The sequence below is a fragment of the Triturus cristatus genome, chromosome 10, assembly GCF_964204655.1.
Source record: "Triturus cristatus chromosome 10, aTriCri1.1, whole genome shotgun sequence".
In the NCBI taxonomy this organism is placed as follows: Eukaryota; Metazoa; Chordata; class Amphibia; order Caudata; family Salamandridae; genus Triturus; species Triturus cristatus.
The window spans coordinates 1,223,175,504-1,223,202,779 of NC_140593.1; the positions used below are offsets into that span (position 1 = coordinate 1,223,175,504).

Consider the following 27,276-nt stretch of genomic DNA (forward strand, 5'->3'; position numbering starts at 1 on the left):
GACCCGTGCTGTAGGATGGCTGGGGTATAGTGGTAGGACCCGTGCTGTAGGACAGCTGGGGTATAGTGGTACACGACCCGTGCTGTAGGACGGCTGGGGTATATTGGTACGTGCAGGACCCGTGCTGTAGGGTGGCTGGGGTATCGTGGTACATACAGGACCCATGCTGTGGGACGGCTGGGGTATAGTGGTACAGGACAGGACCCGTGCTGTGGGATGGCTGGGGTATAGTGGTACAGGACCCGTGCTGTAGGACGGCTGGGGTATAGTGGTACATACAGGACCCGTGCTGTGGGACGGCTGGGGTATAGTGGTACAGTACAGGACCCATGCTGTGGGACGGCTGGGGTATAGTGGTACATACAGGACCCGTGCTGTGGGACGGCTGGGGTATAGTGGTACAGTACAGGAACCGTGCTGTAGGACGGCTGGGGTATCGTGGTACATACAGGACCCATGCTGTGGGACGGCTGGGGTATAGTGGTACAGTACAGGACCCGTGCTGTGGGATGGCTGGGGTATAGTGGTACAGGACCCGTGCTGTAGGACAGCTGGGGTATAGTGGTAGGACCCGTGCTGTAGGACAGCTGGGGTATAGTGGTACACGACCCGTGCTGTAGGACGGCTGGGGTATATTGGTACATGCAGGACCCGTGCTGTAGGACAGCTGGGGGTATAGTGGTACATACAGGACCCATGCTGTAGGACGGCTGGGGTATAGTGGCACAGTACAGGACCCGTGCTGTAGGGCGGCTGGGGTATAGTGGTACAGTACAGGACCTGTGCTGTAGGATGGCTGGGGTATAGTGGTACAGTACAGGACCCGTGCTGTAGGACGGCTGGGGTATAGTGGTACATACAGGACCCGTGCTGCGGGACGGCTGGGGTATAGTGGTACAGTACATGACCCGTGCTGTAGGACGGCTGGGGTATAGTGTTACATACAGGACCCGTGCTGTGGGACGGCTGGGGTATCGTGGTACATACAGGACCCGTGCTGTGGGACGGCTGGGGTATAGTGGTACAGTACAGGACCCGTGCTGTGGGACGGCTGGGGTATAGTGGTACAGAACCCGTGCTGTAGGATGGCTGGGGTATATTGGTACATGCAGGACCCGTGCTGTAGGACGGCTGGGGGTATAGTGGTACATACAGGACCCGTGCTGTGGGACGGCTGGGGTATAGTGGTACAGTACAGGACCCATGCTGTAGGATGGCTGGGGTATAGTGGTACAGTACAGGACCCGTTCTGTAGGACGGCTGGGGTATAGTGGTACAGTACAGGACCCATGCTGTAGGATGGCTGGGGTATAGTGGTACAGTACAGGACCCGTGCTGTGGGACGGCTGGGGTATAGTGGTACAGTACAGGACCCGTGCTGTGGGACGGCTGGGGTATAGTGGTACAGTACAGGACCCGTGCTGTAGGACGGCTGGGGTATAGTGGTACATACAGGACCCGTGCTGTGGGACGGCTGGGGTATAGTGGTACAGTACAGTACCCGTGCTGTGGGATGGCTGGGGTATAGTGGTACATACAGGACCCGTGCTGTGGGACGGCTGGGGTATAGTGGTACAGTACAGGACCCGTGCTGTAGGACGGCTGGGGTATCGTGGTACATACAGGACCCGTGCTGTGGGACGGCTGGGGTATAGTGGTACAGTACAGGACCCGTGCTCTGGGACGGCTGGGGTATAGTGGTACAGGACCCGTGCTGTAGGATGGCTGGGGTATAGTGGTAGGACCCGTGCTGTAGGACAGCTGGGGTATAGTGGTACACGACCCGTGCTGTAGGACGGCTGGGGTATATTGGTACGTGCAGGACCCGTGCTGTAGGGTGGCTGGGGGTATAGTGGTACATACAGGACCCGTGCTGTGGGACGGCTGGGGTATAGTGGTGCAGTACAGGACCCATGCTGTAGGACGGCTGGGGTATAGTGGTACATACAGGACCCGTGCTGTGGGACGGCTGGGGTATAGTGGCACCGGACCCGTGCTGTAGCACCGCTAGGGTATAGTGGTACACGACCCGTGCTGTAGGACGGCTGGGGGTATAGTGGTACATACTGTACCCGTGCTGTGGGACGGCTGGGGTATAGTGGTGCAGTACAGGACCCATGCTGTAGGACGGCTGAGGTATAGTGGTACATACAGGACCCGTGCTGTGGGACGGCTGGGGTATAGTGGCACCGGACCCGTGCTGTAGGACCGCTGGGGTATAGTGGTACACGACCCGTGCTGTAGGACGGCTGGGGTATATTGGTACATGCAGGACCCGTGCTGTGGGACGGCTGGGGTATAGTGGTACATACAGGACCCGTGCTGTGGGACGGCTGGGGTATAGTGGCACCGGACCCGTGCTGTAGGACCGCTGGGGTATAGTGGTACACGACCCGTGCTGTAGGACGGCTGGGGTATAGTGGTACATGCAGGACCGGTGCTGTAGGACGGCTGGGGTATAGTGGTACATACAGGACCCGTGCTGTGGGACGGCTGGGGTATAGTGGTGCAGTACAGGACCCATGCTGTAGGACGGCTGGGGTATAGTGGTACATACAGGACCCGTGCTGTGGGACGGCTGGGGTATAGTGGCACCGGACCCGTGCTGTAGGACCGCTGGGGTATAGTGGTACACGACCCGTGCTGTAGGACGGCTGGGGTATAGTGGTACATGCAGGACCAGTGCTGTAGGACGGCTGGGGGTATAGTGGTACATACAGGACCCATGCTGTGGGACGGCTGGGGTATAGTGGTGCAGTACAGGACCCATGCTGTAGGACGGCTGAGGTATAGTGGTACATACAGGACCCGTGCTGTGGGACGGCTGGGGTATAGTGGTACATACAGGACCCGTGCTGTAGGACGGCTGGGGTATAGTGGCACCAGACCCGTGCTGTAGGACCGCTGGGGTATAGTGGTACATACAGGACCCGTGCTGTAGGACGGCTGGGGTATAGTGGTACATACAGGACCCGTGCTGTGGGACGGCTGGGGTATAGTGGTGCAGTACAGGACCCATGCTGTAGGACGGCTGGGGTATAGTGGTACATACAGGACCCGTGCTGTAGGACGGCTGGGGTATAGTGGTACATACAGGACCCGTGCTGTGGGACGGCTGGGGTATAGTGGTGCAGTACAGGACCCATGCTGTAGGACGGCTGGGGTATAGTGGTACATACAGGACCCGTGCTGTGGGACGGCTGGGGTATAGTGGCACCGGACCCCTGCTGTAGGACCGCTGGGGTATAGTGGTACACGACCCGTGCTGTAGGACGGCTGGGGTATAGTGGTACATGCAGGACCCGTGCTGTAGGACGGCTGGGGGTATAGTGGTACATACAGGACCCGTGCTGTGGGACGGCTGGGGTATAGTGGTGCAGTACAGGACCCATGCTGTAGGACGGCTGAGGTATAGTGGTACATACAGGACCCGTGCTGTGGGACGGCTGGGGTATAGTGGTACATACAGGACCCGTGCTGTAGGACGGCTGGGGTATAGTGGCACCGGACCCGTGCTGTAGGACCGCTGGGGTATAGTGGTGCAGTACAGGACCCATGCTGTAGGACGGCTGAGGTATAGTGGTACATACAGGACCCGTGCTGTAGGACCGCTGGGGTATAGTGGTACACGACCCGTGCTGTAGGACGGCTGGGGTATATTGGTACATGCAGGACCCGTGCTGTGGGACGGCTGGGGTATAGTGGTAGGACTTGGACTGTGTAGTGAGGGGGAGGGGGCTGTGGGCTGCTGTATACAGAGGAGAGAGGCCGAGGGAGGGGCTGTGGAGGTGGGGAGGGCGCTTGGCTGTTAAGAAGCTGTCCTGTGTACTCTGCTGTGTCAGTGGGACGGGCTCACAGCTGGTTTGTGTAGGCGACAAGAGAACGAGAAGCTGCACATGAGCTGTGCTGTGAGCTGCTGCGTACCCTAGGAAGAGTGTGTGGGCTGGTCTGTACGCTGGAAGGCGCTATATGAGTTGTATCGAAGGGGTGCTGGGGCTGGGCTATATAGAAACTGTGCAGTGTGAGCTGCTGTGTACCCTAGGAAGAGTGTGTGGGCTGGTCTGTACGCTGGAAGGCGCTATATGAGCTGTAGTGAAGGGGTGCTGGGGCTGGGCTATACAGAAACTGTGCAGTTTGAGCTGCTGTGTACCCTAGGAAGGGTGTGTGGGCTGGTCTGTACGCTGGACGGCGCTAAATGAGCTGTAGTGAAAGGATTCTGGGGCTGGGCTATACAGAAACTGAACAGTGTAAGCTGCTCTGTACCCTATGAGAGAGTGTGGGCTGGTCTCTACGCTGGAAGGCGCTATGTGAGCTGTAGTGAAAGGGTTCTGGGGCTAGGCTACTATACATGAGCTGTGCAGGGTGAACTGCTGTGTGTCCTAGGAAGGGTGTGGCTGGTCTGTACGCTAGAAGGCGCTATATGAACTGTAGTGAAAGGTTTCTGGGGCTGGGCTATACAAGAACTGTGCCGTGTGAGCTGCTGTGTGTCCTAGGAAGGGTGTGGCTGGTCTGCAAGCTAGAAGGCGCTATATGAGCTGTAGGGAAGGGGGCCTGGGCTATACAAGAACTGTGCCGTGTGAGCTGCTGTGTGTCCTAGGAAGGGTGTGGCTGGTCTGTACGCTAGAAGGCGCTATATGAACTGTAGTGAAGGGGTGCTGGGGCTGGGATATACAACAGCTGTGCCGTGTGAGCTGCTGTGTGTCCTAGGAAGGGTGTGGCTGGTCTGCAAGCTAGAAGGCGGTATATGAGCTGTAGGGAAGGGGCGCTGGGCTATACAGGAGCTGTGCAGGGTGAGCTGTTCAGTACCCTAGGAAGTGGGTGTGGGCTAGTCTGTGAGCTAGAAGGCGCTATATGAGCTGTAGGGAAGGGGGGCTGGGCTATACAGGGGCTGTGCAGTGTGAGCTGCTGTGTGCCTAGGAAGGGCGTGGCTGGTCTGTACGCTAGAAGGCACTTTATGAACTGTAGTGAAGGGGTGCTGGGGCTGGGCTATACAAGAGCTGTACCATGTGATCTGCTGTGTGTCCTAGGAAGGGTGTGGCTGGTCTGCAAGCTAGAAGGCGCTATATGAGCTGTAGTGAAAGGTTTCTGGGGCCGGGCTATACAGGAGCCGTGCCGTGTGAGCTGTTCTGTACCCTAGGAAGGGGGTGTGGGCTAGTCTGTAAGCTAGAAGGCGCTATATGAGCTGTAGGGAAGGGGTGCTGGGGCTAGGCTATACAGGAGCTGTGCAGTGTGAGCTGCTGTGTGCCTAGGAAGGGCGTGGCTGGTCTTTACGCTAGAAGGCGCTATATGAGCTGTAGTGAAGGGGATCTGGGGCTGGGCAATACCGGAGCTGTGCCGTGTGAGCTGCTGTGTGCCTAGGAAGGGCGTGGCTGGTCTTTACGCTAGAAGGCGCTATATGAGCTGTAGTGAAGGGGATCTGGGGCTGGGCAATAACGGAGCTGTGCCGTGTAGGCTGCTGTGTGCCTAGGAAGGGCGTGGCTGGTCTGGACGCTGGAAAGCTCTATATGGGGAGCGGTTTTGGTGGGCTGACTGTATATTGTACAGAGGCGGTGGGCTGCCGCCGATACAGGAAGTAGGTACGCGCTGGGCTACTCAGAGACGTGGGCGCCGAGAGAGGGCTGTGCAGGGTGGGCTGCTGTGTACCGAGGCGGTAGGTCTGGGAGGGAAGGGTTGTGGTGGCCTGGGCAGTACAGATGTCTGAGCTGCTGTGTGTAATGGGAGGGGTTGGACTCTGCGTTGTACGAGGGAGGGGCTGTGGCAGCTCGGTTGTACGGGGTCTGTGGGCTGCCGCGTACAATGGGAGGGTGCTAGGTTGTAAAGGGTCTGTGGGCTGCTGTCACAGTGGAAGGGGCTGTGCCTGGGTTACACAGAAGGAGCTGTGGAGGGAGGGAGGGAACGGGGGGGGGGGCTGAGATGTACAGGGGCTGTGGTCTGCCATGTCCAGTGGGCGGGGCTGTTTCACCCAGAGGGGAGGGGCCAGGGAGGGGCTGTGTGCTGCAGAGATGCACAGCTGCTTGTCACTGACGGAGCCCCCTCTCTCTCTCTGTCTGCAGCCGCCTGAGCCTCGGAGGAGCCGCGGGGCCGCGCCTGCTGGAGCCGCGGGGCCGCGCCTCTCTTTGGATACCCGCTGATGGCCGAGGGCAGGATGGACGGCCCTTGGGCTCTGCTGCCCCTGGTACTGCTGCTCTGCACCCCGGTGCGGTCCATCTTGATTCCGGAAGGATGTGAGTACCATCGAGCCCTGCTGTGTGTGTACGGTACCTCTGTGCCTCTCTGCGGTCCCTCCCGCGGTACCTCCCTGCCTCTCCCGGAGCGCCTCCCTGCGCAGTCTCCTCGCCTCCTTCAGCCTCCACCCTCCCTGTCTCCTCTCGTCTTCTCTGCTCTCCGCACCCATCATCCCAGCTCTGCTCTCTCTCCTTCCAGCAATCACACCCCGTCCTCCGCTCTGCGCTCCCCTCCTCTCCCCTTCATTCCTCCACTCCCTGCCCCTTCGCCATCCCTTCACTCTCCCTCGTAGATCCCTTCGCTCTGACCCACCCCGGTCTCTCCATCTCCTTTCGTGCTATCCTCCAATGACTCCCCCTACCTTCTTCACCCGATCCCCCTCACGTGCCTAGCCATCGCCTCCCTCGCGCCCCCGTGCCTCTGTCGCTGGCTTGGAGAGACCTCCCCCCCCCCCCCCCGAATGCCACATACCCCCTTGACTGACCTCTTCCCCGGCGTGTATTCATCTGTGTAGGCCCGGGAATGTGGTGTTTGGGGGAGTTTGATGAGGTGTGTGGGTGGGAGGGTGGTGAGGGGGCATAGATTGGCCCCTCTCTCCAGTCTCTCGGAGCAGGGCCCATCCAATGTTAATCTCTGCTCCGGTTTATTAAGGGCCCTACAAATTGGCACCATGTTTTAGGGAAGTGTGGAACTGGGCTGGATGAAAACATTGGCGTGTCCCAAAAGCCAGTCATTCAGAAAAAGAGTAGTTCTGCCCTGAGACGGTTATCCCCAGGTGCCACTCAGACATATGACTGACCCCGCCCCAGACCCGCGGGACCTCTCGTGATACCTGCCCGGGAGGGCCTGTTTCAGGACCGGCCAATCTGCAGATCCTGAAGCCGGAAATGGACCGTCCTTGTGGGGGCGCTTCCGGTGCCTCGAGGGTTGGAGCTGCCGGTGCCTCGGAGGGTCGGATATCAGCGCCCAGTGTGCTCCACACAGACAGTGGGTGCCCTGGAGTGGCTGTGTACCGCTCCTGGGGCATTCCGGGGGGCATGGATCGACCGACAGGCGCACATTGAGTGAGTGATGGTGAAAGGCAGCGGCTGGGGCCCTCAGGGGCCTCCCCTCACTCCAGGGGCAGCGGGTGTTGTAGCTGCACGCTCGGCATGCATGTGTTTCAGATCTAAGCACAGGCTCACGAGCATCCCCGTAAGTGACATTGACTGCATTGGTTGCCATGACAACTGTACGGCAGCAACCTGTCCCCGTCATATCCCCTCACGGCCGTGTGGGAGCCGGGAACCCTCTCTGAAGGAGGGCGCCAGTCTTTCAGAAATCCCCGCTCTCTGATCGTCATCCGGATTTCGTGATGTGCGGATCTCTTGATGCCCCCACCCCTCCCTCACCCACCTGCCAAGCGTCCCTGGCAGCAACAACAACTCGTAGGCTGGGTAGGAGGTGATGGCCAGCAAGGCACGGGCACGCCTAACAGCAAAGCTAGCACCTGCCTTGCCCTAGATAACACTTGCCTCACCCTAGCTAGTCCTAGCTAGCACCAGCCTTACCCTAGTTAGCACCTGCCTTATCCTAGCTAGCACCAGCCTTACCCTAGCTAGCACCTGCTTTATCCCAGCTAGCAACAGCCTTACCCTAGCTAGCACCAGCCTTACCCTAGCTAGCACCTGCCTTATCCTAGCTAGCACCAGCCTTACCCTAGCTAGCACAAGCCTTACCCTAGATAGCACCTGCCTTATCCTAACTAGTACCTGCCTTATCCTAGCTAGCACCTGCCTTATCCTAGCTAGCACCAGCCTTACCCTAGTTAGCACCAGCCTTACTCTAGCTAGCACCTGCTTTATCCCAGCTAGCAACAGCCTTACCCTAGCTAGCACCAGCCTTACCCTAGCTAGCACCTGCCTTATCCTAGCTAGCACCAGCCTTACCCTAGCTAGCACAAGCCTTACCCTAGATAGCACCTGCCTTATCCTAACTAGTACCTGCCTTATCCTAGCTAGCACCTGCCTTATCCTAGCTAGCACCAGCCTTACCCTAGTTAGCACCAGCCTTACTCTAGCTAGCACCTGCCTTATCCTAGCTAGCACCAGTCTTACCCTAGCTAGCACCAGCCTTACCCTAGCTAGCACCTGCCTTATCCTAGCTAGCACCAGTCTTACCCTAGATAGCACCAGCCTTACCCTAGCTAGCACCTGTCTTATCCTAGCTAGACCATGCCATGTCCTAGCTAGCACCAGCCTTACCCTAGCTAGTACCTGCCTTATTCTAGCTAGCACCTGCCTTGTCCTAGCTAGCACCAGCCTTACCCTAGCTAGCACCAGCCTTACCCTAGCTAGCACCAGCCTTACCCTAGCTAGCACCTGTCTTATCCTGGCTACCACCTGCCCTGTCCTCTCTGTCAGCTGCCTTATCCTAGCTAGCACCTTCCTTGTCTTAACTAGCTCCTGCCTTATCCTAGCTAGCACCTGTCTTGGTATAGATTTTACCTGCCTTGTCCTAGCTAGCTTCTGCCGTATAGCACCTGTCTTATCCTAGCTAGAACTTGCTTTGTCCCAACTAGCATCTGTCTTGTTGCAAGTATCACTTGCCTTATCATAGCGAGCACCTGCCTTGTCCTAGTTAGCTCCTTCCTTATCCTAGCGAGCACCTGCCCTGTCCTCTCTATCACCTGGCTTATCCTAGCTAGCTCCTGGTTTGTCCTAGCTATTGTCTGCCTTGTCCTAGCTAGCTCCCGCCTTATCATAGCTAGCACCTGCCTTATCCTAGCTAGTCCTGCCTTGTCCAAGAAAGCACCAGACTTGTCCTAGCTATCACCTGCCTTATCTTAGCTAGCACCTGCCTTATCTGTGCTAGCCCACCTTGTCATAGGTAACCCCTTTTTATTATTCTAGCTAGTGCCTGTCTTGTCCTAGGTAAAAGACGCACAAACATGGACTGTATACAGACCAAATCAAAACATTCACCCCCAGTCAAGAGATCTGGGTTAAATCCATCATTCTTTTGTTTACCGCGCCACCCCAGTTTGGACCCAGCCATATGCAAATCAGTCTTGAACCTACTTCATATCGGAACAGTCCAGCCCGAACTGCCAGACCAGGTTCTCCCTGGACCAGAAACAAGTATTATGGGACCGATGTAGGGGTTTCACCCCTCATCCACCAGGCTGGATTTAACCCAGATCTCTTGAATGGGGGTGAATGTTTTGATTTGTGTGTCATTTACCATTTGTGTGTCTTTTGCTGTTGTGTCCTAGGTGGTATCTGTCTTATTATAGCTAGTAACCACATGGACCTAGTTAGCATCTGCTTTGTCTTGGCTGGCACCCGCCTTGTCCTGCCTAGCACCTGCATTGTATTGACTAGCACACACCTTGTCCTGGTTAGCAGCTGTCTTATCCTACCTAGGACCTGGCTAGCTAGCAACCACCTTCAACTTGTATCTTAAGGCACACATAGAGCAACACCCAGGAATAGACGAAACACCAGTAACAGAAGATACAAGTAGAACAAAACCCAAAAGGTTGCTAGACACCAGTTACACAATGTAAACATAGAGCAACACCCAGACATTTGCAGGACGCCAGTAACACAGGCTAAACATGGAACAACACCCATGAATAAGAGAGATACCAATAACACAAGGTACACGTAGAACAACACCCTGGAATAGGCGAAATACCAGTAACACAAGGCACACATAGAACAATACTCAGGAATAGGTGAGATATCAGTAAAACAAGGTAAACATAGAGCACCCATAAGTATGCTAGTCATCAGAAACACAAGGTACACATAGAACAACACCCGGGAATAGACAAGACACCAGTAACACAAGGTACGCATATAAAAACACCTAGGATTGACAAGACATCAGTAACACAAGGTAAACATAAAACAACACCCGGGAATAGGCGAAACACCAGTAACACAAGGTAAACACAGAACAACACCCGGGAATTGACAAGACACCAGTAACACGAGGTACACATAGAACAACACCTAGGAATAGACAAAACACCAGTAACACAAGGTAAACATAGAACAACTCCCGGGTATAGGCGAAACACCAGTAACACAAGGTAAACATAGAACAACACCCGGGAATAGGCGAAACACCAGTAACACAAGGTAGACATAGAACAACACCCGGGAATAGGCGAGACACCATCAACACAAGGTAAATATAGAACAGCACCCGGGAATAGGCGAAACACCAGTAACACAAGGTAGACATAGAACAATACCCGGGAATAGGCGAAACACCAGTAACACAAGGTAGACATAGAACAATACCCGGGAATAGGCGAGACACCAGCAACACAAGGTAAATATAGAACAGCACCCGGGAATAGGCGAAACACCAGTAACACAAGGTAGACATAGAACAACACCCGGGAATAGGCAAAACACCAGTAACACAAGGTAGACATAGAACAACACCTGGGAATAGGCAAAACACCAGTAACACAAGGTAGACATAGAACAATATCCGGGAATAGGCGAGACACCAGCAACACAAGGTAAATATAGAACAACACCTAGAAATATATATATATGTACTTTACAAATATATGCGCTCTACCATGCAACACACAAGTTCACCCTTGAGTAGTCATTTAATAAAATATTTCTGGGTAATGAAGTGTGTGTGTGGAATCTTTGAAAACAAGAAATATCAACATCTAAAAAAAAGAGGAATATTTCTAGATTAAATGTTCTCGTGAGCGTGACATTTTGTAGCAATGCCTACAATATGAAAGATGGGTAGCTCTGTAAAACATGCATTGCAGTGGAGAGGATTTCTAGAGTGGGGGTTCTCACAATACATACCCCAAGTAACTATGTCTAGAGTGGGACTCCTTATAAGAGTTAACCGTTCTTACCTTACACACTCCTAGTAGATATGTCTAGAGTTGGACTCCTTATAAGAGTTATCCACGGAGCGGGAGTTCTTACCATACACACTCCTAGTAGATATGTCTCGAGTGGGACTCCTTATAAGAGTTATCCACGGAGCGGGAGTTCTTACCACACACACTCCTAGTAGATATGTCTCGAGTGGGACTCCTTATAAGAGTTATCCACGGAGCGGGAGTTCTTACCATACACACTCCTAGTAGATATGTCTAGAGTTGGACTCCTTATAAGAGTGATCCACAGAGCGGGAGTTGTTACCACGCACACTCCTAGTAGATATGTCTAGAGTGGGACTCCTTATAAGAGTTATCCACGGAGCGGGAGTTCTTACCACACACACTCCTAGTAGATATGTCTAGAGTGGGACTCCTTATAAGAGTTATCTGCAGAGTGGGACTTCTTACCACACACACTCCTAGTAGATATGTCTAGAGTGGGACTCCTTATGAGAGTTATCCGCAGAGCGGGAGTTGTTACCACACACACTCCTAGTAGATATGTCTAGAGTGGGACTCCTTATGAGAGTTATCTGCAGAGCGGGAGTTCTTACCACACACACTCCTAGTATAATATGTCTAGAGTGGGACTCCTTATCAGAGTTATCCGCAGAGTGGGAGTTGTTACCACACACACTCCTAGTAGATATGTCTAGAGTGGGACTCCTTATAAGAGTTATTTGCAAAGTGGGAGTTCTTACCATACACGCTCCTAGTAGATATGTCTAGAGTGGGACTCCTTATAAGAGTTATCCGCAGAGTGGGAGTTCTTACCATACACGCTTCTAGTAGATATGTCTAGAGTGGGACTCCTTATAAGAGTCATCCGCAGAGTGGGAGTTCTTACCATACACACTCCTAGTAGATATGTCTAGAGTGGGACTCCTTATGAGAGTTATCTGCAGAGCGGGAGTTCTTACCACACACACTCCTAGTAGATATGTCTAGAGTGGGACTGCTTATGAGAGTTATCTGCAGAGTGGGAGTTCTTACCATACACACTCCTAGTAGATATGTCTAGAGTGGGACTCCTTATGAGAGTTATCTGCAGAGCGGGAGTTCTTACCACACACACTCCTAGTAGATATGTCTAGAGTGGGACTCCTTATAAAAGTTATTTGCAGAGCGGGAGTTCTTACCATACACACTCCTAGTAGATATGTCTAGAGTGGGACTCCTTATGAGAGTTATCTGCAGAGGGGGAGTTCTTAACACACACACTCCTAGTAGATATGTCTAGAGTGGGTCTCCTTATGAGAGTTATCTGCAGAGCGGGAGTTCTTACCATACACACTCATAGTAGATATGTTTAGAGTGGGACTCCTTATAAGATTTATCCGCAGAGTGGGAGTTCTTACCATACACGCTTCTAGTAGATATGTCTAGAGTGGGACTCCTTATAAGAGTTATCCTCAGAGTGGGAGTTCTTACCACACACACTCCTAGTAGATATGTCCAGAGTGGGACTCCTTATGAGAGTTATCTGCAGAGCGGGAGTTCTTACCACACACACTCCTAGTAGATATGTCTAGAGTGGGACTCCTTATGAGAGTTATCTGCAGAGTGGGAGTTCTTACCATACACACTCCTAGTAGATATGTCTAGAGTGGGACTCCTTATGAGAGCTATCTGCAGAGCGGGAGTTCTTACCACACACACTCCTAGTAGATATGTCTAGAGTGGGAGTCCTTATAAAAGTTATTTGCAGAGCGGGAGTTCTTACCATACACACTCCTAGTAGATATGTCTAGAGTGGGACTCCTTATGAGAGTTATCTGCAGAGCGGGAGTTCTTAACACACACACTCCTAGTAGATATGTCTAGAGTGGGTCTCCTTATGAGAGTTATCCGCAGAGCGGGAGTTCTTACCATACACACTCATAGTAGATATGTTTAGAGTGGGACTCCTTATAAGATTTATCCGCAGAGTGGAAGTTCTTACCATACACACTCCTAGTACATATGTCTAGAGTTGGACTCCTTACAAGAGTTATCCGTTCTTACCATACACCCTCCTAGTAGATATGTCTAGAGTGGGACTCCTTACAAGAGTTATCCATTCTTACCATCCACACTCCTAGTAGATATGTCTAGAGTGGGACTCCTTATAAGAGTTATCCGCAGAACTGAAGTTCTTACCATACACCCTCCTAGTAGATATGTCTAGAGTGAGACTCCTTATAAGAGTGATCCGCAGATCATGGGTTCTTACCACGCACCCTCCTAGTAGATATGTCTAGAGTGGGACTCCTTATGAGAGTTACCCACAGAGCGGGAGTTCTTACCATACACACTCCTAGTAGATATGTCTAGAGTGGGACTCCTTATGAGAGCTATCTGCAGAGCGGGAGTTCTTACCATGCACACTCCTAGTAGATATGTCTAGAGTGGGACTCCTTATGAGAGTTACCCACAGAGCGGGAGTTCTTACCACGCACCCTCCTAGTAGATATGTCTAGAGTGGGACTCCTTATGAGAGTTACCCACAGAGCGGGAGTTCTTACCACACACACTCCTAGTAGATATGTCTAGAGTGGGACTCCTTATGAGAGTTATCCGCAGAGCGGGAGTTGTAACCACACACACTTCTAGTAGATATGTCTAGAGTGGGACTCCTTATAAGAGTTATCCGCAGAACTGAAGTTCTTACCATACACCCTCCTAGTAGATATGTCTAGAGTGAGACTCCTTATAAGAGTGATCCGCAGATCATGGGTTCTTACCACGCACCCTCCTAGTAGATATGTCTAGAGTGGGACTCCTTATGAGAGTTACCCACAGAGCGGGAGTTCTTACCATACACACTCCTAGTAGATATGTCTAGAGTGGGACTCCTTATGAGAGCTATCTGCAGAGCGGGAGTTCTTACCATGCACACTCCTAGTAGATATGTCTAGAGTGGGACTCCTTATGAGAGTTACCCACAGAGCGGGAGTTCTTACCACGCACCCTCCTAGTAGATATGTCTAGAGTGGGACTCCTTATGAGAGTTACCCACAGAGCGGGAGTTCTTACCACACACACTCCTAGTAGATATGTCTAGAGTGGGACTCCTTATGAGAGTTATCCGCAGAGCGGGAGTTGTAACCACACACACTTCTAGTAGATATGTCTAGAGTGGGACTCCTTATAAGAGTTATCTGCAGAGCTGGAGTTCTTACCACACACACTCCTAGTAGATATGTCTAGAGTGGGACTCCTTATAGGAGTTATATGCAGACCTGGAGTTCTTAGAAGAGGTGCTTGTAGACCGCGGGCTATAATAGTATGTGATTGGCAGGAGTTATTGTTAATATATGCATTGTTTGCCGTGAGTTCTTCAAATATATATCTGTTCATTGTTGTGGCACTTACAAGAGGTATTGGTAAAACAGACGTTATATTAAATGCAATTTTAATTTTAAAAAGTTAACGTGGGACATCTTGATGGGGCGATTTATTACAGTGATAATTTTTCTGGTTCGGCGCATCTTTATTGACAAGTTGGTAGAGAGGAGATTAGCAGATCACACTGTGTTAGAGACGTTGCTATAAGACATGTTGCACTTGCTCTGCAGCGACTCCTACTGACGCTTCTCATCTTCTTCCGGAGCAGCAGATTTTGTAAATAAAGGATGCGTAAAAGAACCGTTTTTCATAGAACACAAGTTCTGATAAGTTGCTTTTACGCAGAAGTTACTAGTAGTGAAATATTTACGCAGCAGGGCGTGTGATCGTGTTTATCGAGAGATGCCGTAAGTGTGACAAGAATGAGATACGATAGCTCCCTATGCACTGGCTTCGCAGAGCTGTGGGTAACACGCGCGTCGCTAGTTGAACCGCCAGCAGGACACACTCCGCATTTCATTCTCACGCGACATAATGAGTAATAAAAGCACCTGTTGTGTGCAGCACTGCGGAGCAGTGCACAAATGAAAAAACACAATACAGTGACTGGACTGCAGGAATTGTATGTGAGGTGTGAAGTGCAGGGGGCAGACACGTGTCTCGGTGAAAGATCTGGAGGCGGAGCTTTGCTTGTAAGTGCCGTGCACACAAAGCGGTTTTTGTTTTTTAAATACATTTTATATTTCTAAGTCTGAGGCTCTACCGAAGGAATTCTGGACCTGAACTTGTTTTTTGATGTCTGTTGTATTGCCGGGTGCTTCTTTGCAGGTCTGCTTTGCTGAAGATAACATTAGTTGGCAGACAATGGGGTGCGCCACATTTGCATAACTTGCTTCCATGTACTAATCACGCAACATTTTTTGGAAAGTTGCGAAATTTTACGTAACTAATAGGCCTGGGCGGTAAATTCCGTTCCGTTCGCGGACTTTGGGTAATTTCACGTTCTGCGGAGAACGCGAAATTGCCCAAAATTCCGCTTTGCGCGACTTCGCGAAATTTTGGCTTGTTCGCATTCTCAAAATGCGTGTTCGTGAGATATTTCTCCCCGAGCACGCAAACAGCGATTGTGAACAGGAAAAAAGCATCGTGAAGAAGCAATTCTGGGCATTCGCGGAATTTCTGCGTGTTCGCGGATATTTTTTACCATTTCGCGGAGATTTGCGTAACGCGATTCCGCAAATTCCGCCCACCTAAGTTAGGTGTCACTCTGTTGTTCACACTGTATTTTATCTTGGGCGTGCTAAAAAAAGTAACACGGGCACAACTGGCGCCAGCAACGCCCGCTGCTGTTGTGTCCCTTTGTTTGTTAGTCCATCTCCTTATGAGAACAAAGGTTCCTACAAACGGAGGGGCATTTACACGATGTGGAATCATTTTGGAAATTTCTTGTAACAATCATAACACACCGTTTCCGAAACTATGAGAATTGCGCGGGTGTGGTTTAAGTTTGCCAGTTCCTACTGTTGTCACTAAACGTGTAGTCCTGCACCACGTGGATTGGCCACACCTTTTACCTGCCCATACTGACACCTTGGTTGCTCTTGGACAAGCTCTCGTGCTGTTCCTGATGCTGCAGTAAAAGGGGAGATTTTCGCAGCAGTATTTGGAAGGCACAGTCGTGACATTTTAGAGCAGATGCTCCTTCGTGCGGCAGGAAGTAGATCTCCTGCCTGTCGAGGATCCTCTAAGCACCTGAGGGCATTCAGTGCAACACTGGAGAGGGGTTATTTCAGCGTGGGAGGTCGGTGACGTCAGCATTGTACGACTTTAGCCGGGGGGATTCCAGTGTTTGTGAGGAGCTATCCACCCACACACATTGTATCAAAGGTTGTCTTGTTCACGCCTCAGATGAAGGCTGTGCGCCTTTCCACAAATCTTCATTTATTTCAGTTTTAGGGACAACTTCCTGGCACGTCACATCCACCGTATTGCTTATAAGAGCGGGGCCAGCTGAATGTGTTTTATGTGGTTTCGCTTTAAATCGGACATGAAAAGTGGATTATCTGTACAACAAGGCGGAAAGGGGTTCATGTTCTGTGTGGTCTGGGTGCGGGGTGTAGGTGCGAGGTGTAGCCTTTCTCACTATACGCCACCCGTAAAAATCATTTCAATGTACAGCTGATTGGTTAATGAGTGCTTGAATCTATTTTTACATTTTCTGTAAATATATGTTTTCCTTTCGAAAGAGACATTCAAATCTAGGTCGTACCCCAGCGGGTGGGTCCTGCCCACCCCGCACTCGGGGGTTGGGTACTTCCAAGCTGTCTAAAGTGAGAAACGGCTGCATTTTCACCGGGGAGGGTCTCAGTCGCCGTCTTGGCATCACAGGGCACGTGGGTTTAGACACTGAGCTATCACTCAGTTTGCTTGAGGGTCTCTGATGCCCATTGCGCTGAGGGGGTGCTCGTGCCCGCACTTACAATGCTACCATGAAAGAGCTGCGCGCGCGGAGCTCACTGCCAATCTAGACTCAGAACCTTTCTGCGATTATTAGTAGCAGCTGAGGCAGGGCTAGTAGTAGAACTGGGGCAGGAGTAGAACAGGAGCAGCAGATTTGTGTGTACTAGTAATAGAACAAGAGTAGTAAATGTGGTAAAACTAGTAGTAGAATAGGGGTAGTAGCTGTGGTAGTAGTAGTAGAAATGGAGTAGTGGTGGAACAGAAGTAGTAGATCTGCTTTTAAGTTGTAGAACAGAATAGTAAAGATGGGAGTACTAGAACTAAAATAGGAGTAGTACAAGTAATAGTAGAACTGGGGTAGTGGCAGAACAGGAGTGGTGGAACTGGTTGCACTAGTAGTAGAACAGGAGTAGTAAATGTGGTAATACTAGTAGTATACAAGGAGTAGTAGCTGTGGTAGTAGAAGTAGAACTGGATTAGTGGTGGAACAGGAGCAGTAGATCTGCTTTTACTAGTAGTAGAACAGGAGTAGTGGTGTATGTGGTGTACTAGTAGCAGAGCAGGAGTAGTGGTGTATGTGGTGTACTAGTAGCAGAGCAGGAGTAGTAGATGAGGTTGCACTGATAGTAGAATTGGAGTAGTACATGTGGTAGCACTAGTAGCAGAACAGGGAAAGTAGATCTCATGCTACTAGTAGTAGAACAGGAGTAGGAGATCGGGTAGTACTAGAAGTAGAACTGGAGTAGTACATGTGGTCGCACTAGAAGTAAAACAAGAGTAGTAGATCTCATGGTACTAGCAATAGTACAGGAGAAGTGTATCTAGTTGAACTAGTAGTAGAACTGGAGTAGCAGATCTGGTAGCACTATGAGTAGCAGAACAGGAGTAGCAGATCTGGTAGTACTATTAGTAGTAGAACAGGAGTAGCAGATCTGGTAGTACTATTAGTAGTAGAACGGGAGTAGCAGATCTGGTAGTACTACTAGTAGTAGAACGGGAGTAGCAGATCTGGTAGTACTATTAGTAGTAGAACGGGAGTAGCAGATCTGGTAGTACTATTAGTAGTAGAACAGGAGTAGCAGATCTGGTAGTACTACTAGTAGTAGAACGGGAGTAGCAGATCTGGTAGTACTATTAGTAGTAGAACAGGAGCAGCAGATCTGGTAGTACTATGAGTAGCAGAACAGGAGTAGCAGATCTGGTAGTACTATTAGTAGTAGAACAGGAGTAGCAGATCTGGTAGTACTACTAGTAGTAGAACGGGAGTAGCAGATCTGGTAGTACTATTAGTAGTAGAACAGGAGTAGCAGATCTGGTAGTACTACTAGTAGTAGAACGGGAGTAGCAGATCTGGTAGCACTATGAGTAGCAGAACAGGAGTAGCAGATCTGGTAGTACTATGAGTAGCAGAACAGGAGTAGCAGATCTGGTAGTACTATGAGTAGCAGAACAGGAGTAGCAGATCTGGTAGTACTATTAGTAGTAGAACAGGAGTAGCAGATCTGGTAGTACTATTAGTAGTAGAACGGGAGTAGCAGATCTGGTAGTACTACTAGTAGTAGAACGGGAGTAGCAGATCTGGTAGTACTACTAGTAGTAGAATGGGAGTAGCAGATCTGGTAGTACTATTAGTAGTAGAACGGGAGTAGCAGATCTGGTAGTACTATGAGTAGTAGAACAGGAGTAGCAGATCTGGTAGTACTACTAGTAGTAGAACGGGAGTAGCAGATCTGGTAGTACTATTAGTAGTAGAACAGGAGTAGCAGATCTGGTAGTACTACTAGTAGTAGAACGGGAGTAGCAGATCTGGTAGTACTACTAGTAGTAGAACGGGAGTAGCAGATCTGGTAGTACTACTAGTAGTAGAACGGGAGTAGCAGATCTGGTAGTACTATTAGTAGTAGAACGGGAGTAGCAGATCTGGTAGTACTACTAGTAGTAGAACAGGAGTAGTAGCTGTGGAAGCACAAGTAGTCGAGCAGCAGTTGTAGTTGTGGTGCTACTCGTAGTAAAACAGTAGTACTAGCTATTGCGACCTGTGTTTGGGCTCATGCTCAAATTGTCGAATCCCAGGGGGTCCACACAGAATGTCATCCTTCTGAGATCGGTAAAATGAGTACCTTTGGGTTGGATAGCAATAAAGACTTGTTATTTCAGGTTGTCCTTTTTAGTGAACATACAATTTACAAATATACGGTATTTAGCGGAAGTCCTCAGCAGACTTCCTCCTTGGCCCTTGGGCGCGAGCACCAGCGCTCTGATCAAAGACATGCTTGGACCGGATTTGCACTGCTCCATAAACAGTTGAAAGTTGCCCCATTCTTCACTCTCCTGGGAGCACCCTCCCCCCCACCCCCCACACCCACAAGCTGGTCTGACCATCCTAGTCCTGTGAGGTCACCTTCCTCCCCTTCGTCCCGTGGAGCTCTGCCGTCATCCGCTTGAGTTAGACGTGCCTCTGACCCAGGTGTCTGACCAACAATTAGTGAGAAAACAAGCAGTGAGAGGGCAGATGAGACCGCAAAAGGAAAGCAGATACAATTAGTGTTAGCGTCAGTAATAACGGGCAATTTGAATCAATTGCAAAATAACCTTTTCCGCCGATATTGGACGTATATTTCAGCACTGGACAGAGACTTCAGCCAGGACTGGGTTATATTTCAGCACTGGACAGAGACTCTGATCGGCACTGGACACAGACATCAGTCAGTGCTGGACGTATACTTCAGCAGTGGACAGAGACTTCAGCCATTGCTACCTTCCAGCTCAGCACTGGAAAGAGACTGTGGTCAGCACTGTGTAATATTTCAGCATTGGACCGAGACCTCGGCCAACACCGGGTTACATTTCAGCACTGGACAGAGACTTCAGCCGGCACCGGACGTATATTTTAGCACTGGACAGAGACTGCATCCATTACTGGGTTATATTTCTGCACTCTGGTCAGTGCTGGGTTACATCTCAGCACTGGGCCAAGACTTCAGTGAGAGTTGGGTTATATTTCAGCACCGGAGAGAGTTCAGCCAGCGCTGGGTTACATTTCTGCACTGGACCAAGACTTCAGGAAGCGCTGGGTAATAGTTCAGCCCTGGACAGAGACTTTGGCCACCACTGGACGTATATTTCAGCACTGGTCAGAGACTTCCAGCAGCACTGGGTTATAGTTCAGCACTGGACCAAGACTTCAGTGCTGGACAATATTTCAGCAATGGACAGAGACTTCTTTCAGCACTTTGATATATTTCAGCATTGGGCAGAGACTTCAGCCGGCACTGGATTATATTTCAGCATTGCACAGAGACTTCCACCACCACTGAATTACATTTGAGGCATTAATAGGATATATTCCTGGTTTACATTTCGGCACTGGATAGAGACTCCGGCCAACACTGGATTATATTTCAGCACTGGACAGAGACTTCAGCCAGCAGTGGGTTACGTTTCAGCACTGGACAGCTACTGCAGCTCTGGCGCTTTGTCAGCTCTGTGAAACTTTCTGCCGCTGCAGGGAGTTCTGCTCTGGACAGCAGCTGTTTCCGGTCTGCTCACGTGCTTGTTGTTGATGACCCGGGGTCCGTCTGTCATCGCTCGTGTTCACGTCGCCTCTCGTGGGTGTTTGGGGCCTGTAAGTGCGGGGTGTGGACAGACTAGTGAACCGAGGGCAGGTGTCCCTTCCATTGCCTACTCTAGCTTGCCCGGCGGCTGTGTGAGGTATTAAAAGACAAGCGTCCTGTCATGTAGTAGCAATGTGCAGCGGTATTACTGTGTTATAGTTGTAGAAAGCTGCGCTGGAGCCCTGCTGCGGCAGTGCTGTCTTGTAGTAGCAATGTGCCGCGGTAATGCAGTGTGTAGTAGTAGAATGTTGCGGTGGAGCCGTGCTGCAGCAGTGCAGTTTTGTAGCAGTAATGTGCAACGGTAATGCAGTGTGTTGTAGTAGAATGCTGCGATGGAGCCGTGCTGGAGCAGTGCAGTTTTGTAGCAGTAATGTGCAGCGGTAATGCAGTGTGTAGTAGTAGAATGCTGCGCTGGAGCCGTGCTGCAGCAGTGCTGTCTTGTAGTGGTTAGGTGCTGCGGTGATGCAGTGTGTAGTAGTAACGTGCTGCGGTAGTGCTGCGTTACGCACTTGCGTCAGTTAGGAGTTGGGCAGTTAGTATACGCAGCCCCCGTCATTGCCTTCTAGCACCGACTCTCTCCCTCTTGTCACGAAGGGAGCGCCAGGCACAGGGAGTAGACATGGGTTTAAAGTGTCTCCTCGCAGTCTGGGGTTCGCACACCCTGTCCTGCCCCTCCCGCTCTCCGGGGGCTTTGGGGCCAAGGGGTCTGTCTGTACCCAGGGGCCCCACCGTGTCCTTCCAGGAGCGGGCAGAGGCTGTGAGCTGTCACCCTTGGTACCCCATCACTCCGGTGAACGGACACCCAAACTGTCCGAGGCGTAGTGACGCTGTGCGGTGGCGCTGTAGGGCGGTAGCAGGGCCACGCTGCCGTAGGGAGGAGCCTTAAACGAGTAGGCGATGGTCTGTGGACGAAGCAGCTCCCTTTCTTCAGCCCCAGGAAGGATGAGGCCTCTCTCTAAGCAGTGACGTAGCAGCGGTACTCGGGTGTTGCCCGATGGAAGGACCTCACATAAGCAAATTGAATTTGGAATTGCTATCTGCCTTCTTGGCTTACGGAGCCTCTGTGAGGCTCGTGTAGCGCTGTGAAACCCTATCTTGGGCAGCTATGCACTTTATCAATCAATAAAATAGAATCTAGTATTACAATAAATCTAGAATTACAATGGGCCCAGGTCCAAGTAACGTCATGGTCTCTTTACTCCTTGGCTAAGTTGAATTCAGAGATGTTTGGGGTGCAACTGTCCCCTCATAACAGTGAACCCCAGTGCCCTTGCACGTGCTGCACTAGTGATAACCGAACTCTGCGAGCCAGCCCAGTCGCCCCCGCAGGAATAGAACAAAATTCTGATCCTCTGGGGGCAGCGTGAGCCTCGACTTCCTGGGCAAATCAAAAAAGACATCAATTAATTGGGTTTCACAAAGAAAAAAATCACATTCGACCCTGGCAGACTTATTTTGAAAGGATAATCACGACTAAATAAGGAAGCGCCCAGTGCAGAGCGATCATAACTCCAGATGTGTGGGTTCCTCAACCTCTGGGCACTTCTAAGTTGATTCAACCAGAAGGAAATAGAAGCATTGATGAAAAGCTGTCCGCGAGCTCCGTCAAAGACCGGCAGTGAGAGGCGCCTGCAAAGATGCGGGGCGGACAGCTGGACGCCGACAGCTGGCCAGCTGTTGGGATACTCACTCCAGCTCGCAGCTCCGCCTGGAAATGACGAGGAATGCAGCGGGGGGCTGAGGTGTGCACCCCGTCCTCTGACGCAGACTTGTGTTGTTGACTTCACCCCTACTAATGTACATACGCGTTGTATGTTCGGCGCTTGCGCACTGGTTCGCTCATTCACTTGCACTGCGTCGTTTTTTTGAAGCATCGTTTTGGGATGCAATGTGTTCGCATACTTTTGAGATGTTTTTACAGTGAATATCTTTGATTAGATTTTTTGACATCAATTAACCGCTTTTTTGATTTGCCAAGAATGTTGGGGCTCACTCCTCCCCGAGGGGACCCGTGTTTTGTTCTGTTAGAACGGACGCGGTTCTGAGGGTCATAGGGCTGCCTGCCCCTTATTAATGAGAACACTCGTTTCCACAGAGCGTTCCTTGTGAGCATGGAACAAACAAAGCAGGTGTCCCTGTGAAGGTCGAAAAGCAGTCTGGGAGATGGCCTCTTAGCAGGGCCTCGCCCTCTTAGCAGGGCCACGCCCTTCTCACAGTGTCTCCTCTCTCTTTCAAGTCGACTCGTCTCCTTTCCTCTTTCCTTTACTTCTGCCTTCTCTTCCCGATCTCCCCCTTATATATTTTCCAGCTTCGTCTGTCTTTATCTCCTTCGGTTCTATTGTTCATTTCTGCCCTCCCACTTCTCTATTCTAATGGCTTTTTCTTTCACCCCCTGTTGCTCTCTCAGCCTTTTCCTTGCCTTCTTGTTCTTTTTTCACAGTCTCTTCCCGTTTCACTCCATCATTTCTTTCTTCCCGGTTTTCTCCCTCTAGCCTTTTTTTTTCCTTCCTCTGTTCCCTTTGTTTTCTTTCCCCCTTTCCTTTCTTCCGAGCTCATTTTCTTGCTCCAAACACTCATCTATACTTGCACCGCCTTCCTTTCCTTCCTTTGTTCTCCACTTCTTGAATCCGTTTCTCCTAGCCGCTGTAGGTTTGCCTCTGTCGTTCCTTCTTATTTTCACTTTCCTTGCCTCTTTTTTCTTTCCTTTGCATTTTTTTCCCTGCACATTTCTTTACTTCTCCCTCCCTCTCCTCTTCCTCTGTTCTTTCTTCTCCACCTCTCGTAGCCTTAAGTTCCATCCTGCCTCTCCCTTTTCTTTGCCTCTCTTCGCTGAGTTCTTTATGTTCTTATGTTCTTTTCTCTGCACTCTTTCTTTCTACCATCTCTCCTTCTATCCTATCGCCTGCGCTCTCACCCTTCCCTTATCCGTATCTTTCTCTCTCACCTTCCATCACCCTCTTCTTCCCTTTCTCTCCTGCGCATCCTTCCCTCTCTCCTCCCTTCCTGACGTCTCCACTGCCCCCTCTTCTCCTCTCTGTATTCCTCTCCTTCCCTCCCTGCCCCTCTCCGGTTTATCCCCCCTTCCTTTCTATCCTGTCCTCGCTCGGCTCCCCCACCCCCTCCCCGCACACTCGGATGATGTCATCATTAAACTGTATATCCACAGGCTGCCCGGCTTCCGCTGAACCCCCCTGAGACACCTTCTGGCCCTGGGCATGCTCTCAGTGAAGGCTGCAAGTTGCCAGGGTTACTGCAGACCAAACCTCAGCTTTTATTGGGGGTGGGGGGGGGGGCTGGGGGCGGGCTTATGATATGCACTAAAGCTGAGGGCTGGAAATAGAGAGGTGAGAGAAGTGAACTGAGGGAGGGCCAGGGGGTTGCTGGTAGGGCGGGTACCCGATGATCAAAAGGTTGAAGTGAGGCACTGACCTCGTTCACAGACCGCAGCCACATTCGGACCACAGACCGTATCTCCAAAGAAAAGAAATCGAACCATCGAACAACGTGCACAGACCGCATTCAACTATGGAACAAAGACCCCGTCTCGAAGGTTATACAGACCACCCCAGACGCCAGCCCAAGGGACACATAAACAGACCACCCACCGCCCCACACACACACACCACTAGTACACAGACGGGGCCACCTTTAGACAAAAGACCACACCCACCTAACAATGGATACAAACCCTCCAGCCACTGGAACACAGACCGTCCCAACCAATGGATGCAAGGTGAATCCACCAGCGGGGCACTGGACAATCTCAAAGGAAACACACGCCAGGCCAAGCAGCCTGCACAGACCACTCTAAGCAGAGAGCACATCATTGGAACACCGAGCACAGCCAACGGTGCAACACAGACCACAACAATGGAACACAGATCACACTTATCAATGGAACTGAGACCCATCGGTGGAACGCAGACCCCCCCTAGCAGTGGAGCACAGACAACGCCTAACTGTGGAACACAGACCACCGTTAGCAATGGAACACAGACCACAACAATGGAACACAGATCACACTTATCAATGGAACTGAGACCCATCGGTGGAACGCAGACCCCCCTAGCAATGGAGCACAGACAACGCCTAACTGTGGAACACAGACCACCATTAGCAATGGAACACAGACCACACCCAGCGGTGCAACACAGACCTCAACAATGGAACACAGATCACACTTATCAATGGAACTGAGACCCATCGGTGGAACGCAGACCCCCCCCCCCAGCAGTGGAGCACAGACAACGCCTAACTGTGGAACACAGACCACCATTAGCAATGGAACACAGACCACACCCAGCGGTGCAACACAGACCTCAACAATGGAACACAGATCACACTTATCAATGGAACTGAGACCCATCGGTGAAACTCAGACCCCCCCTAGCAGTGGAGCACAGACAACGCCTAACTGTGGAACACAGACCACCGTTAGCAATGGAACACAGACCAAACCCAGCGGTGCAACACAGACCACACTTATCACTGGCACGGAGACCCATCTGTGGAACGCAGACCCCCCCTAGCAGTGGAGCACAGAAAGCGCCTAACTGTGGAACACAGACCACCGTTAGCAATGGAACACAGACCACACCCAGCCGTGCAACACAGACCACAACAATGGAACACAGATCGCAACGGAGACCGCATCAGTGGAACACAGATCACACCCTGCAGTCCACAACAATAGAACACAGATCAATCTTACCAATGGAACGGAGAGCAATCGGTGGAACACAGACCACCCCTAGCAGTGGAGCACAGACAACGCCTGACAGTGGAACACAGACCACCACTAGCGTTGGAACACAGACCACATCAGTGAAACACAGATCACACCCAGCAGTTTAGCACAGACCGCAACAATGGCACACAGATCGCAATGGAGATCACATCAGTGGAACACAGATCACACTTATCAATGGAACTGAGACCCATCGGTGAAACTCAGACCCCCCCTAGCAGTTGAGCACAGACAACGCCTAACTGTGGAACACAGACCACCATTAGCAATGGAACACAGACCACACCCAGCGGTGCAACACAGACCTCAACAATGGAACACAGATCACACTTATCAATGGAACTGAGACCCATCGGTGAAACTCAGACCCCCCCTAGCAGTGGAGCACAGACAACGCCTAACTGTGGAACACAGACCACCGTTAGCAATGGAACACAGACCACACCCAGCGGTGCAACACAGACCGACCACAACAATGGAACACAGATCGCAACGGAGACCGCATCAGTGGAACACAGATAACACCCTGCAGTGCACAACAATAGAACAAAGATCAAACTTACCAATGGAACGGAGACCCATCTGTGGAACACAGACCACCCCTAGCAGTGGAGCACAGACAACGCTTAACTGTGGAACACAGACCACCGTTAGCAATGGAGCACATACCACATCAGTGTAACACAGACCACACTTATCAATGGTACGGAGACCCATCTGTGGAACGCAGACCCCCCCTAGCAGTGGAGCACAGACAGCGCCTAACTGTGGAACACAGACCACCGTTAGCAATGGAACACAGACCACACCCAGCGGTGCAACACAGACCACAACAATGGAACACAGATCGCAACGGAGACCGCATCAGTGGAACACAGATCACACCCTGCAGTCCACAACAATAGAACACAGATCAATCTTACCAATGGAACGGAGAGCAATCGGTGGAACACAGACCACCCCTAGCAGTGGAGCACAGACAACGCCTGACAGTGGAACACAGACCACCACTAGCGTTGGAACACAGACCACATCAGTGAAACACAGATCACACCCAGCAGTTTAGCACAGACCGCAACAATGGCACACAGATCGCAATGGAGATCACATCAGTGTAACACACATCGCACCTACCAATATAACATAGATTTATTTATGTATTTTAGTGTTTTATAGAGCGCGAACCAGACCCGTGAGGGTATCAGAGCACTTTCCAGGATTGACAGGTGGTACACAAAAGGCTTAGGAGGGGAGGGAGTCATTGGGATAAAGACAGGTAGAAACAATATACAGGGAACACACGCCGTCTCAATACCCGGATACATTTGGGATAAGAACAAGTCGATACATTTGAACAAGAAAAAGAGCAGTCTCAATTCCCGGGTGGGATGCCTGGAAGAGCCGGGTAATGCCGTAGTGGTAGGTGGAACCGGGTCGCGGAGGTGATTGTAATGTGAGCATTAGGAGAGGATTTTTCCCATTTGGAAAGTTTTGGCCTCCTTTTTGAAGCGTGCCAAAGACAATAGTCTTCTGATGGCTGGCGGGAGTAAGTTCCATATTCTTGGAGCAGCCCCAAAGAAGGGCCAATTGTATGGGATTTTTTTTTTAAGCATGCGTGTTGGAGCAAAAGGTCTCTGGCGGACCAGGAGTTTCTGGCTCCTCCGGATATCACGAGTTTCTGGGCGAGAAATGCAGGGGACTTGGAGTAAAGGACCTTGCGAGTGATGCAAGCCAGCTTAAGTTGGATTCTGGCCTCAAGAGGGAGCCAGTTCAGAGCTTTAAGGTGGGGCGAGATGAGGTCGAATCTCTTTGAACCAGTTAGGAGTTTGGCTGCGGCGTTGAGACAGGCTTTCAATGGGGCCAGAGGGTTCTTGGGTAGCCCTGCGAGGGTAGAGCATCTATAGTCTAGTCTGGAGATGACAAGTGCCTGAATTGACGTTTTTAGGTCGGAAGTGTCGAGGAAAGGTTTCAGGTTTCTAAGGTAACTCAGG

General features: G+C 51.1%; 1 protein-coding gene across 4 annotated transcripts in view; it reads left to right on the plus strand.

Annotated features, from left to right (window-relative positions):
• Positions 1-27,276, plus strand: part of L1CAM (L1 cell adhesion molecule) — a 729,162-nt gene that overhangs the window by 473,484 nt on the left and 228,402 nt on the right. For all 4 annotated transcript variants that reach the window (XM_085629771.1, XM_085629773.1, XM_085629772.1 and 1 more), the window contains one exon: positions 6,054-6,224. In XM_085629771.1, coding sequence (XP_085485897.1) covers positions 6,131-6,224 — 94 coding nt within the window. In that variant the 5' untranslated portion in view covers positions 6,054-6,130. The remainder of the gene's footprint in view (positions 1-6,053; positions 6,225-27,276) is intronic.